Raw genomic sequence first — 16200 nt, forward strand, 5'->3', positions numbered from 1 at the left:
TTCCAGGAAAGCTGTAGAGAAGACGGGTTGAGCTTGAATTGGATTTGGGACTTGGCTGTAACAGACTTTAGAGACATCACAGGACCACACACCTCTGTGGTGTCTTAGAACTAGCCATGTTTGGACTTTGAAGTAGTAAAATTTTTTTGGAAAGAAATACAAATGTTACTGAATCTTGTCCTCTGGACATTTCCACAGAAGGCTTGAAAAACACTTCTAATGTCACTACAAGTGGGGTGAAACTTGATAATTATGGGGTGCCTTCCAACAGAGTGATGCTATGAACAATTTATCTCCAGCCAGGATCCAGAGTTTGGGGGACTGGTATCACTGCCTTCTTAGCTCTCCATTTTGGAGGTAATAATTGCCTTGTCAGCCAACCTAACCCAGATCCTTGTGCAGGAAGAATAGTCATTGGCATTCTGTGCAAAGGACTGGGTGGGTGGGGAGGGAAAGGGCTGCATGCAAATTTCATTTCTGAGCCGATGCTGCTGTTTCAAGTGCCAGCAGCCTTGGAGCCCCTTCTCAGCATTACATATGTAACAGCCTCATTGAACTTGACATGTCAAATTCAGGCCATTTGTGCAAAATCTCCCTTTAATAATACCGTTTCATTTCACTCAAATGAGACTTGAATGCATGTAAAATGGAAAAGGATATTTAAGCGCTAACATTAGGCAGATGTCTTGCCAGAGGCCGATTGAATATATGAGATTTTGAAGTGGTTAACACCATTTCGCTGCTCCCTCTTAGAATATGTCACCTGCCGGGCGGTTTCCCCCCTCCTTTCCCCTTTTTAAGTGAAGGATATAAATTGAAAGAAAACAAAACTACAAGCTTCAGTTTGCAGGGGATTAACTCCGTCTATGCTGGCATGCCCTTCTGAAAAACAAACAAGCCTCTACCTTACCTTTATAGCACTGTTTAGGAATAGCACTGTTTAGGATATACTTAGACCAAAGATGAAGGCAACACTTTGGGGCAAGATGAGTGGTGGGTACTGCTATTAAATCAGAGTATTGGAAAGAACCAGAGTGGTTACCTAATTAATGATTCCCTCTGCCTAAACCAACCTTGCTGGATGGTCATTAAGTTTCCTTTTAGACCTTATTTACAGTGCAATCCTATGAAGAGTTGCTCCAGTCTAAGCCCATTGAAACAAATGGGCTTAGACTGGTTTCACTCATATTAGATTGACACGGGTAGTCAATGGTGATAATTTTAGATGGGCAGTTGCGGTAGTTCTGTTAGCAGCAAAATGAAACAGTTGTCTGGAAGCGCATTAATGACTAACAACATTTATTCCCGGTCAGACCATGAGTCAAGAGTTCATTTCACCCACACTACCTTGCTGTTACTATAACATGCAACAACAAAAAAGCATCAACCTAATGCATATATACTATGATGCATTTGATGAAGTGAACTCTGACTAAGAAAAGTATGGTGTAGTCGTTAAGAGTGGTGGAGTCTAATCTGGAGAATCAGGTTTGATTTCCCACTCCTACACATGAAGCCTGCTGGGTGACCTTGGGCTAATCACAGTTCTCTCAGAACTCTCTCATCCCCACCTATCTCACAAGGTGTCTGTTGTGGAGAGAGGAAGAGAAAGGAGCTTGTAAGCCACCTTGAGGTCCCTTATAATAGAGAAAAGCATGGTATAAATACAAACTTTTCTTCAACTTCTTTTGCTGAAACCAATTCTATTAGTCTTTAAGATGCCACTGGATTCTTCTTTTATTTAGTCAATGGATACCTCCACCACTTTTCACCATAGGAAAATGCTAACTGAAACCACTTAGGAGATGCAAGTCAATCACTGTGCAGCCAATTAAGTGTGAGGAACAGCAATATTACAGAAAGGAAACCTTGCTACAGATGGACATCCATGCTCCTGTTCACCATCCTTTTAAACACACACACAGGAATACATACTCAGGCACAAGAGTGAGTAAGAGCACAGTCAGTGGATAAAGCCAATGGAGCAGCTAGCTGGCTCAGGCTTCCAGCAAATTCCAATAATCAATGAAGCTACATGGCCAGTATAGCAGCTAGAATTGTCACAGATCCATAAGTATATAACTTGAGTGTTCCTGTATTGAAACTACAAAGTGAGTAAGAGCAAATTAAGTAGACAATTTTAAAAACAACAACAAAGATGGTATATGCACACACCCAAAGAGGAAGGTTTGTTGCTCCACACTCACCTCACAGGCCTAAAGAAGTGCAAGGCTTGTTATCCTCTGGTGGAGGAAATTTAGCCAGGACAATCATGAGGACATGAACTCCTGAGCTACCTTGTTTACACAGATTATAGTCAAATCAGAAGCCGAAGACATGAGCTGACAGATAAGCAGCAAGTCTCAGTTAATCAGGAATTCTTATTCATGAACCTTAACTTTCTCTCATTCTGGGACAAATCATCCTATAAGCTGTAATGGTGCTGAAATCACTGGTGAGTAGAATTCACAATTCTCTAGAAACACCCATAAAGAGATGTGATTATAACAGTAAAGTGTTCTGATGTTCAGAAAGGTCCATTATCTCAGAATGATATCTCTGAAATCCTGGAATCATCACCTCTAAGTCCTAACAGGATAAACAAGCCCTCAGAGGCCAAATATGATAAAGCAACTGGTGCTTTTCTGTTTGCAGTGTCCTGATGAACACAGGATTTAAGTGCTTATGAGCAGTGTCCAATAAGGCACAATGTTCACTCCAGTGCTTTGCTGCAAAAACAAGGCAGGTTGGGGCAATCTTTGAGGGCCGTGACTAAGAAAGATTATTATTCTGAGAACAGCACAGGTCCTTTCCTTTATTCTGTTATTTAATACTGAATGCAAGAAACTACGATTGGGAGCATCCTCTTTTTAAAAAGAACCTTCCTCTTGGCAAACAAGGTTCTCCCTCTCCCTAGGATGATTTTCCCATATCATACTGATAAGTAACAGCTGCTGAGCCATTTTGGTAATGACTGGATTTTGGCAGGGAGTTGTGCTGGGCTCCTGCACTCTAGCCTGTCACATTTATGGGCCTAAATTTTATTTTCATGTTTATTGGCTTATTTGAGGATTGTTATTAGTTTCCTTTTCTCATTATGTATGGCTTTTGGCTTCTAAGTTCTTTCTATGGATAGATTCACATACCAGAAGGGTGAATCTATCCACAGAAAGGACTTAGAAGCCAAAAGCCATACAAAACTGAGAAAGGGAAACTAATAACAATCCTCAAATAAGACCCCAAAAGCTTCTCTATCCTGATGGAGTTTTATGTTAAATATGAATAAGTTCAGGTAAGAGATCACTTTCATGTATGAAGTTCAGTGGAAGGATGCCCTGAATCTCACTTCCTATGAGGCACAAAAACAGCCTGATATTTAGGGTGGCATTTTCCCATGCCAATGTGGGGCAGGATGTGCAAGAAGGCTGGAGATTAGCCCCTAGGGCCTGCTCTGTAGAGAAGATCAAGCATTATCTATCATAGCACGGTAAGAGTCATTAGTTAATAATTAATAAAGACCCTGCTATTGCTCTTCCCTATGAATGCAGTCAGAGTGGGTGAGGGCCAGGAGTGAGCTGCCTCCCCCTTTAACTGCCGTTGCTATTTAAAGGAATAATGCCATTCTTTTTCATTTGTCAGCTGGCCCACAATGGCCCTTGTCAGCCTTTATGATTTAGCGTTTCCTTTCCTTTCCCATTAAACACCACCTCCCCCCCCCCACCTGCCTTACCCGCCTCACACCAGCCACAGGCTGCTCTCGGCCTGCTTCACTCCAAGGCTAGCCTACCTCTTTCCACGGGCTCCTCTGAGCACTAATTGCTTCTGTTCATTTAAACCTGTTCGTTAATTTGCTGTGGCCCTTTATTAAGTTGGATGCAGCCCAAATTACACCATAAATTATGCACACAAGGGAACTGGGTGCCGTGCGGGATAAATGTCTTGGCTGTTCCCTTCCTTCTTTCCTCTGAGAAGTAGCCAATTCTGGATCAGTTCTGGATACCACATGGGAAATGGATCTGGGAGGTCTTGGTCCAGATTGGATTCAGTAGACCCCTCTTTATCCTGTGCAAATCTGCCTTTACACCTGTGTCCAATAAGACCCCCTATTACATTGAGAAAAGACTCCAGGCTAAGCTGGACTTTCTTTACAACCTTGGGGGTGGTCTGTTCAGGTGCTGGGCAGTCCACAGCCTAGTTGTTCCCTGATTCCTGCCGTTCCCAGCCACCTGATGACGTCACCTTACTGCCAACGGCAGCCTGATCTTTTTCTTCACCTTTTAATGACCGGGGAATTCATTAATAATTGAAATAAACACGCTCTCTCCCAGGCTGCAGTTTTATTAAGGGAAGGCCAGGGATCTGCCAACCCTTGGCTGCAGCGATTTCCTAAATAACTGCTAGCAGTTAAAATGCAATTAATTTTTTTTTCAAACAGAGGACTTTTGCTGTGCTGGTGAAAGCAGCAGGCAACTGAGAGGCAGCCTCGGGGAAGATGGTAGTCTCATGGGAGGTGGGCTGGTGGACTCTACCTTTGTGTCCACATTCTTAACCTCTTCTCTACCACGCTGGTACTGTGCAAGGCTTCAGAAAAGCGTACTTTTTAGGAGTGGCACACAATAAAATAGGTGAGCGGGAAACCATTATCATCCCGCTGTTACACAGCAATGCTGTTTTGCTGATGGATTACACCCCTTGATGTTTATTTTCCAGAGGAAGGCAGTTAAAAGAAAGAGATGAGAAGGAAAAACAAGGGATCTCCAACTTTCCACACACCCCTCCCCCCGCCAAGCCTAACCTGCTAGGGAACTTACAAGTTTAGAGCTAGACAATAGATGCGATAAGAATTCACATGTATTCCCATGCCTAAAATGGGGACTAGGGAGGATCTATTTTTAAATAAAATGCATGTACAGGCAGGAGTAGCTAAACTCAACCTTGTACTCCTCTGTTACTAGAAGGATTTTTATTTCAGCTGAGGTAGAAGATAAATGCTAGAATCACCCGTTTGCACCCAAATTAAGCAGGCAAAGGGGGAAGGGTTCAGCTCCTCCTGCCTACATACTCAATTTTTTAAAAAATGCACCATGCGCTCCTGCTTTAGATATGACTGGATGCATATTGGCAGCCACAGGCATCACCTCCGTGGCATTTGTCTGGGCCTCAATTATACTCAGGAATTTCAATGGATCTTTACTGCAACTCATTGGCTTCACTCACCCTCTGCAATCTATGGAAACCTGTACTGGCAGGGTTAGGCTGGAGGGGAAAAGTCTGAGGATGGTTGATTCAGGGGCAAATAGATGTTCAAGAGAATACTCAGGCATTTTTAATGAAGGTAGGAAATGAGTCCTAACCCAAGTGATTCTACTTTTCATCAGGGGTATAAGACGCATGTTATAAGTTTCTCAGTTGGGTAGTCTACGTCCAGCTGGCTGTCAGGGGAAGGGTCCCAAGGTGGCTTGTTCTTGGGGTGGCTACACATTGATGCTTGTAGAAGGACATGAGTTAGTAAGCAGCTTTCCTGTCCTTACCTGATGTTGAGCTGCGTTAATTTCTCCAGTTCCTGCTCCATATGCTCTTGCAGTTCACCTGGACGAAGCAAGACCTGACAAATGGGACAGATGGGAGCCTGGCTGTCAAAAAGCGTTGCCTTCTTTTTGCCTGTAAGGGAACAAGGGGAGATTACTGAGACTCCGGCAGCATCATATTAATCAATTTGTAGCTCCCTGCCACTCTTGGTACTTAAAATAATAATGAAAAAAACAACCCAAAGTTCCAGTAGATTGAATGAAAAGACCTATACTCTGTCTCACTAAAAGAAAACCTAAAATTGTCACTTCATTTGCCACGCGCTGTACTGTCTCTGTTTAAGAATGCTCCATTTAGATCCTAATGCCTACTTAGACCCAAGCAGAGCATTCTAAAACAAAGACAGTCCAGCTTGTGGCATATGAAGTGACAATGTTGAGTTTCGGTTTTTTTGGTGAGACAGAAGGGTTTTTTAATAGCCTGATAGCAAATGGTATGTAACTATTTACAGGTCCAACAATCAGTACAGAAACGCCATGAACCATCAAGGTCAAATCTGCAAAAGATAATTTTCATATATGTATATAATTTCCTTAAAAGAGAGTTAATATGAAACACACACACCCCTAGTGTGAAGCAAACTTGAATGAGCAAGATGACTACATCAATGAATTTTACTCAGGGTTAGCCTGTTAAATGAAGGGTATTCAACCTTCAGGCCAATGGCAGGGATACACCCACTGATCCACAAACTCTGATAGAGATGTCATTTTACTGCTACCTTCTGGAAAGGTTTGCGGCTAGCATGCACGTGTCAAGAGAAAGGGCACCACAACTCCTGCCTGTCTTTGCAAGGACGCTGAAAGGAGCACTAAGACAATGAGGCACGGACAGTCAGCAGCAAAGAGAATTCCTTTTCAGTGCAGGCAAGTTCAGCAAACTCCCTCCTAGCAAAAGCTATTCCTTATCTTGCTTTCTCTCTCTTCCCCTTGCCCAGCACAGCTGGGCCTCTCCAACCCCCAGTGAGTTGTCCAATTCTCTGTGCACATATTTACAGCATGGAACTACCCTGAAAGCTCCCCTGCTGCCTTCTCGTACCCCCACCCCATCAGGCTTCTAATGCTTCCAGCACACACCTGCAGCACTGAACTCTTCCCAAGAAAACAGATTTTGCATTGGAGAGGAGGGAGGATTCCTTGCACTACAAGACACAGACAACTGTTGGGGGTGTTGCTAATCAAGGGAGATCCTGAAAGCCTAAGAAAAATATAGGAGCTTCTGCAGACCCAACTTATCCTGAGTATCTCTAAGCAGAGGCATGATGAATTACTTTTAGAAATTAATTGTCCCTATCTTGTTTCTCCTACTCTGAGACGGATGCTAGAACTCCTGAAATAACAGGGTAGTGAATTCTGCAGCACTTTGAATTATCTCAGAAACACTCCCTTGATATACCAACAGCACGCTTGAATTTTGGAGAACAGCAGGCATAGATTGCTACGTTCAGGGCTTGTTCCAGAGCCAATTCCTTTCCCTGCTGAGAGATTTTATTGTATGCTGCATGCAGTACCCTGCTAACATAAAATAAAACTTTGAAACAAACAATCAAGTTATTGTAAACTGGAGACAGCCAGACAGCTTGGAGCACTAGCTCCACAGCTGTATTAGCTGGTCTGGTCGTCAGAGGGCGTTGCACACTCAAATCTGATGGCAGCCATGAAGGAAAGTATGCTTTATAGTTTCCTATTGTCATCTAAATGTGAAGCCCTCCTCCCAGATTATTTATTTATGCATTAGACATGGATCAAATTGGTTAGATTCATGTGAGAAGCAGTAATGCGCCATAAAGCAGGCTGTGTGCAATGCAGCCTTCCAATCAAAAGCCAAAAGGTGCTATTTTATGGCCCAAGTAAAAAGCACAGCCCAGTTAAATGAATCCCCGGCAAAGCAACAGACCTTCTCCGAGGATAACATGTTGGCACGAGCACTTTGCTGGGGTTACAACAAATCTTCACACGAGGAAGGGCAGAGGCTGGAATAAGTTTGGAAAACATCTTGACTGGTCCTTCAAAACTACGTAGGAGGCAATGCTTGAAGAGAGCTGCCATTCTCTGGCTACCACGCTACATAACACACCCACTGGAGTATTCCTGTGAGGAATTAGGATTTCATTCCTCCATAAGCAGTGAGTGAACCGAAAGTCTTGATTCTTGGCTTCTCCTTCTATGCAACCCACCAGACTACCTTTCCCGGCCGTAACTGAGAAGGGAACCCAGGAGTCCTCACTTCGTACCGAAAAGTTGTAAACAACATTTTAATTAATAGAGTTCTGGGAAAGAAGAGGGAATGGGCACCTTTACCAGGAAGCAGGAAAAAAGCCAAACGTCCCCAGTTTTCTCTTGCCGTGTGTTGTTAACCTTCCCAAACATACAAATAATAAGAGACCTAGAACCCCTCACGAACCTGCTTCAATCCCTGGCCTACACGCCAAAGATGTGAAGGATTACAAGTAGACTGTCCTGCAGGGCTCTCTCTTATTTCTTTATGTACAAAACGCTGCTTTTCAATAACAACCAGACCGAAACAATCCTCCCACTTTGACTGGGAGGATGAGCAATCCCAACTTCCTCTTGGAACTTTTCCACTTTTGTATGGTCAAGGTCCAAAATAACCCCAGAAGATCCCCCACTGCCTGCTATTTATAACCATAGCCCCATCAGTTCAACAATGCTGGGGTGTGAATCCTCCCTCTTAAAACAAACAGGCAGCCTTTGAGCAAACGGGAAATCCTGCTAGATCCCTGCTGTGGTCTGCATGCTTGGATGGGTAAACATGCTGCCCTCCACCTGCAACTCACTGTCCCCTTCCCACAGTATTGCCATGGGATACGTAATGCTAATTTAAACTGCTTCTCTGTCCATCATCACTAGATGTGATCCAGAGCCACCAGCACAATTAATTCAGTGCCACTAAGATACTAATTCCATGCTTACTTTCTCACCCATTTTTATCTGGTGGAAGTTTCTCCCTCATTTCCTTGGTTTGGGCCATTTAAAAATGGTTTTGGGGACAAAGACAACTGCTAAGTTTAAAAACCAAATCTCTGCAGACTTTTAAAGCATCCAAATATATGAGCTAGGTTTTCAATAGCAAACCCTTACTTCCTGATCATACTGAGAATTAATACATGATTCATATGGTTAGCAAGAGGCATTATTAAAATTAGCAAACCTCACTGTGACAGTGACCATGAAGGTGTCGTACCATATACTGAACAAATCTCAATATACTTCATGATTGCAATGGAGCTTGCAATGAAGTCATTTCAAATTTCAGAGTACATTTCAAATAATGCAATTTGAACAACAACACTGGCCCCAAGACAGCAATCTTGTTCGGCAAGAAAGACTTGACATAGAAGATAGTGGAGGCAGTTTCCACTTCATCCCAAATTATGCCTGTTGAAGGGTTTTGGTTAAATGAGACAGTAGTTGTGAATATGATGCCAAGCAATTAACCATGCTGCCCAGCCTATGCCAACTCTGAGAATACCACAATGCCATGAGATTCCACCCACCCCCATATTTCAGCCAGGACTGCAGCCTCCAAATGGCCCCTTTCAAGCTTTGTTTTTGGCAGCTGTGTTTGTATTTGTTTGGCCTCCCTGCCTGCCCTTCCTTTCCCTTTGGCCCCTTGTAACTCAGCAGGGTTCATCTCCCATGTTTACCCTCCTTGGCACGGCTGTGTTCTCCCCTGCAGCCCGTGGCTTGCTAATGCTGCAAAGATGAAAAGGACCAGGCATGTCCCTCTCTTGTGAATGCAAACTCCCCTGGGCTCCAAAGAAATTCTTCATTCTAAGTGTTTGAAATTTAATATTTCCTGTCCAGAGACGGGGGGGGGGGGGGGGCTTTCAGTACAGAAACCACAAGACCAGTCCTGAGCAATCTTTTCACACAGCTTGGCCTAACAGGACCTGGGCACCAGGAAGAAGTCACCAACTTCTCACTTCTAGTGGCCTGTAATTAAAAGGGCATGATGAATCCATTGCTGTGAATTCAAAAGCTGTAACCCTTACTCAAGAGTAATCTCTCTATGTGAATTGCCTTCAGAGTAGCTCCAACATTATGAAGCCATCTGAAAGGCAAGGAAGCAACAGCTGCACCATTTTCTGACTGCTCAATGGCATTAACTTTTCACTGCATTCTGCTGAAATCACTGTCAATCATGTAGATGCTATAATTTCCCCACAGCAAAACAGTTCTTCATGAGAAATTGGAGAAAAAAGTCATAGCAGTGCAGTATCAGAACAAAAATGGTGTTACTCCAGAAGCATTCTGGAGTTGTCCTTGTCTCTTCAGTGAACTTACCGTTAAACAAACATTTCAAGAATTTAGTTTTCAGATACTCCACAGCCATATTTGCCTGATGCTCTTAAAGGGTATCCAAGACATTTGGATTATCAGACACCTGACTCATCACAAGTTCTAACCAGGTAGAGTCATGCTGCTGAACATGAGCCAATGTATGGTTACATTAGAAAAACACGTGAATCTGGGAAATCAACAACCATATAAAAAGAGTTCCTCTTTGAACAGTAAATCTACTGGTATTCTGTTCACTGTCATTTTTTTCTCCAGGTAATTATACATCAGTTTCATGCCCATGCTCAATTTCCCCAGCCAATTTACATCACATATAGTTTTAAGCAGAAACAATGCCAGAGAATCTATTCTGAAATGTAGGACAATAATTGGAGTACATGCTTTGAGTGTGTGTGGCTATAGAAAGAGTGTATTCTTTTCTCACCCCTAGCCTTATATAGCTTGCAGCTATTCCTTCTACACCTTGCCACATCGGTGCTGAACCAGGAAGATGTTGCACAGGCACAGCTGGTATGTTTGGTACAGCACCAGGGGCATTTTCACAGCCATCAAAATCCATAGTTTCCACAGAGCCATCAGCTGTGTTTACACACAGCCTAAAAGGCAGTGCTCCAGGACAAGGGCAATGTGTTTCAGAATGAAAACAGATTTGTAGGCGCTTGGCGTAGAAGCAATCTGATAGCCAATGTTTTGTGACAACATACCCTTAATTTTCAGTAACTAAGGCTGTTTTTCAGTCAAACAGCAAAGTGAATCAATTTCACACTCACCCCCTCACGTTTCATAAACATGCATCTGCCCTAACAAATCCACCCAAATCATTTAGTCTGAAACGCCCCAGAATAAATGAGCATCCCTCTCCCTTGTACCAAAGACCTGTTGCCTGACAGGTTGCACAGAAGCCTAACGGTAGAAACATAATGGAAATGCTGACACAGCCTCAGGGACTGTAATCAAGCTTCTGAAGTTTCCGTGGTGATTATTCTGCTGTCTGTGATGGGCCTGCTGTTATTTCTGTACTGATAGCAGATATCTGCTGTGACAAGCCACCTTTCCTTCCAGCTCAGAAAACAATCACACTGAGAAAGCCCCACAATAGCTCTGGAAGAATCAAATACTGGTTCTGCTCCCTGGGAGTGATGCAATGCCAATGAATGACAGTGAGGGGCACAGGCATGGTGGTTTCTTCAAGGATCTTCTGAACTTGGACAAGCCACTTGGACCCCTGAGCTCAGCCTGGAGCTGAAAGGACTGCCAGCATCAGGTGTGACATTCAAAGTGCCTCAACAGCAGCAAGGGTTTCTTCTGTGCTCAGTTGTACCTTCTTTTTAAGACTCCTTCCCTAACTTCTTGTTCTCATCAGATGTAAAGCAGGGAAGAGGAACCTAACAATAATAATAATAATGGAAGGGTTAAGAGCAACGAGTTCAGGTTTCAAAATGAGGTACTGAAAAGAGCATAAAAAGAGCCCTGATGGGTCAGGTCAAGGACCCATATAGTTATGCAACCTGTTTCATCCAGAGGCAAATTATGTGCTACCAGGATGTCCACAACTGGAGCATAAAGAGAAAAAACTTTCCCACACTGCTGCCTTTCAGCAACTGGTTCTCAGAGATAAAATAAAATTAACAAAATAAAATGAAAAGGAGATTTCATTTAGCTATGAAGCCTAATAGCTCTTGATAGGCCCACTTGCCATGAATTTGTCCAATCTCCTTCTAAAGCTACCTACACTATTGGTCATCACTATATGACTGTGAATTCATGAGTTAGTGAATTCATAAGTTAGTTACACTTTGTGAAGAAGTACTCCCTTTTGTCTGTCCTTTCTCTTAATTTTTATTTTTCATTTCAGCCATCAAGGGAACAAAGTGATGAGTGTGGCCACTCCTGGGAAAGCCTGGCAGTTCTCTCCTCCTACCCCTGGATTCCTCCTTGAGTCTGTGATGTTCACATGTGACATGCTTGGCTCCTTCTCCTGCTTGGCTCCTTCTCCTCCTCCCCACTAGTGCTAGCAGCGGCAGGAATTCATAAGAACATAAGAACATAAGAACTAGCCTGCTGGATCAGACCAGAGTCCATCTAGTCCAGCATTCTGCTACTCGCAGTGGCCCACCAGGTGCCTTTGGGAGCTCACATGCAGGATGTGAAAGCAACGGCCTTCTGCTGCTGCTCCTGAGCACCTGGTCTTCTAAGGCATTTGCAATCTGAGATCAAGGAGGATCAAGATTGGTAGCCATAGATTGACTTCTCCTCCATAAATCTGTCCAAGCCCTTTTTAAAGCTATCCAGGTTAGTGGCCATCACCACCTCCTGTGGCAGCATATTCCAAACACCAATCACACGTTGCGTGAAGAAGTGTTTCCTTTTATTAGTCCTAATTCTTCCCCCCAGCATTTTCAATGAATGCCCCCTGGTTCTAGTTTTGTGAGAAAGAGAGAAAAATTTCTCTCTGTCAACATTTTCTACCCCATGCATAATTTTATAGACTTCAATCATATCCCCCCTCAGCCGTCTCCTCTCCAAACTAAAGAGTCCCAAACGCTGCAGCCTCTCCTCATAAGGAAGGTGCTCCAATCCTTCAATCATTCTCGTTGCCCTTCTCTGCACTTTTTCTATCTCTTCGATATCCTTTTTGAGATGTGGCGACCAGAACTGAACACAGTACTCCAAGTGCGGTCGCACCACGGCTTTATATAAGGGCATGACAATCCTTGCAGTTTTATTATCAACTCCTTTCCTAATTATCCCCAGCATAGAGTTTGCCTTTTTTCACAGCTGCCATGCATTGAGTTGACATTCCCATGGAACTATCAACTAAGACGCCCAAATCCCTTTCCTGGTCTGTGACTGATAGCACTGACCCCTGTAGCGTGTATGTGAAGTTTGGATTTTTGCCCCTATGTGCATCACTTTACATTTAGCTACATTGAACTGCATTTGCCATTTCTTAGCCCACTCACCTAATTTATCAAGGTCCACTTGGAGCTCTTCGCAATCCTTTGTGGTTCTTACCACCCTACATAATTTGGTATCATCTGCAAACTTAGCCACCACACTACCCACCCCTACTTCCAGGTCATTTATGAATAAGTTAAAGAGCACTGGTCTCAAAACAGATCCTTGGGGGACACCACTCCTTACATCTCTCCATTGTGAGAACTTCCCATTTATACCCACCCTTTGTTTCCTGTTCCTCAACCAGTTTTTAATCCATAGGAGGACTTCCCCTCTTATTCCTTCATTGCTCAGTTTTCTCAACAGTCTCTGGTGAGGAACTTTGTCAAAAGCCTTTTGGAAATCCAAGTAGACAATGTCCACTGGTTCCCCTTATCCACATGTCTGTTAACACCCTCAAAGAACTCTAGTAAGTTTGTAAGACAGGACTTGCCTCTACAAAAGCCATGCTGACTCTTCCTCAGCAGGTCTTGCTTTTCTACATGTTTAATAATTTTATCTTTAATGATAGATTCTACTAATTTACCAGGAACAGATGTCAAACTGACTGGCCTGTAATTTCCTGGGTCCCCCCTAGACCCTTTCTTAAGATTGGTGTGACATTGGCCACCTTCCAGTCTTCAGGGATGGAGCCTGATTTCAGGGATAAATTGCATATTAATGTGAGAACATCAGCAATTTCATGCTTGAGCTCTTTAAGAACTCTTGGATGAATGCAATCTGGGCCAGGGGATTTGGTAGCATTTAGTTTATCAATGGCTGCCAGAACTTCTCCCTTGTCTACCACTATCTTCGCTGGTTCCTCGGATTCACCTCCTAAGAAGCTTGGTTCAGGTGCAGGAATTTTCCTCACCTCCTCTTGGGTGAAGACAGATGCAAAGAATTCATTCAGCTTCTCTGCAATCTCCCTGTCATCTTTTAGCACACCTTTTGTTCCTTCATCATCCTAACGGGCCTACAGCTTCCATAGCTTGCTTCCTGATTTTGATGTACTTGAAGAACTGTTTGTTGCTAGTCTTGATGTTCGCAGCCATGCGTTCCTCATAATCCTTTTTTGCCTCCCTTACAGCTAACTTGCTTCTCTTTTGCCACCATTTGTGTTCTCTCTGGTATTCTTCATCAGTTAAGTTGGACTTCCATTTTCTAAAAGACATCTTTTTTTCCCTAATAATTTCCTCAACCTCCCTTAACCATGGTGGCTTTCTTTTGGACTGGGCGCTGCCTTTCCTAACCTGCGGAACACATTCCAGCTGAGCTTTTAAGACTGTGTTTTTAAATAACCTCCAAGCACCTTGGACATTTTTGACTCTCTTGATTTTCCCTTTCAGTTTCCTGCACACTATCCCCCTCATCTTTGAGAAATTTCCCTTTCTGAAGGCGAATGTAACTACATTAGTAGTTGTCACTTGTTCGCATGCAGAGATACTGAATCTGACAGCATTGTGGTCGCTGTTCCCTATCGGCTCAACAACACTGACTTCCCGCACCAGGTCCTGGGTCCCAGCTCACCCTCCAATGGCCGCATGCCTGAGCTTTTCTGGCAGGCTGTGCACCAGGGCTAAAGTCAAGAGCCAGAGCGAGAGCCTAAGCAGGTAAGGCACAACTCAAGGGGAGAGTGTGCTAGGCTCTCACTTGGGGCTCTGACACTGGAGAGGGGGGCATGCAGAGGCAAGACTGCTGAGCGGCTGCAAAGAATGTCAAAGGTCTGTACAGTCCAGCCTTGGCTAGTGGGGGGGGGGGGCTTCATGTGCACTCCTCTGGAGCTAGATCAGTGGTTCTCACCTTCCTAATGCCGCAACCCTTTAATACAGTTCCTCATGTTGTGGTGACCCCCAACCCTAACATTTATCCATTTTACAGATGAAGAACACTGATGCAGAGAGTCTTAGGCGACCCCTTTGAAAGGGTCATTTGACCCCCAAAGGAGTCGCGACCCACAGGTTGAGAACCGCTGAGCTAGATGAAGACAACGGAACAGGGCAATGCTGTCCTCTTCCTTTGGTCAGGACAGTGTACTTGGTGGCTTCAGACTGCAGAAGCCCCCCCCCCCCGCCCCCAAACACATTACCTCTCTTTTCTCCTTTGCAGAAGGGGAGACACCTGTGCTGGACTTCCAACATGAAAGTCACGGAAAGAAGGGGGAAGGGTGGATGTCATTGAGAGCCATGATGATTCAGAAAAGAGATCCTGCCTCAAGGTGTCTTTGTGCTATGGCAAGGGAGGCATAATAAAGATCTTGGGATTGGAATACTAGACCTTTAGTAAGCCGGTATCAGGACCAATGGCTGGCAAGATTTCAGTAAGTCTTCTCTCCTCCTTCCCCCACCCCCTGCAAAGTCTGAGTAAAAAGCAATGCTATTTGGTACAGGGGGCACTGTGTGGAGTGTGAGTGGGATAGGCTTCCAAGTATGGAATGCATCACAGAGGCACAATTTCAGTGCTTGCCCTAGGCACCATTTTCTGTAGATACATCCCTCCATCTCACATCACCAAATATCACTTGCAATAGTGCAGAGTCATACAGCAGTATGATGACAGGAGACAGGATACGTTGCACTAAATTGTTCTACAGAGAGAGAGGACTTGTGCACTTGGTACTGTTGCTGGCAGCACTATGTATTGTTTAGTGCCACCCTTAAACAGGCACTGTCCTTCACTAGAACTGGTAGGAAAAGCCCCAGTTAACACAACAATGCGACTTCATGGATAGTACACAATGGCTCGTTACTCATGGAACACTTATCTCAGGCCTTGCAGTTGCACGGTGGGGCTGAAATGTGACCTCCTCGCATTTCTCTATTTACACATGAGGAGGTAGCCCAGTCCCCCCTTCAGCTAGTCTCAACAGACCTCTGTTTCCTGGTTCTATTAACTCCACCCCTCTTAAAGGCACAGGCTTCATAACACACAGTAATCCCAATACTGTAGAGATAATATTATATTTCCTTCTCCCTTCCTCTCCAGACTCTCTCTCTCTCTCTCCCACCCAGCCTCTCTCTCACTGCTGCTGCCGCAAAAGAGAAACTTATTTTTAAAAAAGATGCTTTCTGAAAAAATGTTTTTAAAAGCTCTTCTGATCATCACAAACTGCAGAAGCAGAGCATAGGAGGAGGGTAGGAACTAGAAACAGACCCTGCTCATGCTATTTCTAGCAAAAGTCAGCTCTGTTATTGTGATACAGTGATATATCGGTATGAGTGTTAAGAAGGAAGGAGCCAGAAATATGGAATGAGGGACAAGGGGGAAAGCATGGATAGCAGTGTGAAGAGTGGGAAGTGTGGAACTATGGGTGGAGGGAAGAGGTCCAGGGCAGAGGTGTCCAATTTTGGCA

At 44.0% G+C, this 16200-nt stretch overlaps 1 protein-coding gene across 1 annotated transcript in view; it reads right to left on the bottom strand.

Moving 5' to 3' along the window:
- Positions 1–3897: 3897 nt before the first annotated feature.
- Positions 3898–16200, bottom strand: part of LOC125433362 (E3 ubiquitin-protein ligase Rnf220-like) — a 235559-nt gene continuing 223256 nt past the window's right edge. Inside the window, exons 4-5 of the mRNA XM_048497863.1 lie at positions 5532–5661; positions 3898–4084 (exon numbers count right to left, since the gene is read on the bottom strand). Coding sequence (XP_048353820.1) covers positions 3898–4084; positions 5532–5661 — 317 coding nt within the window. The remainder of the gene's footprint in view (positions 4085–5531; positions 5662–16200) is intronic.

Source organism: Sphaerodactylus townsendi, linkage group LG05 (assembly GCF_021028975.2).
Source record: "Sphaerodactylus townsendi isolate TG3544 linkage group LG05, MPM_Stown_v2.3, whole genome shotgun sequence".
Lineage (NCBI taxonomy): Eukaryota > Metazoa > Chordata > Lepidosauria > Squamata > Sphaerodactylidae > Sphaerodactylus > Sphaerodactylus townsendi.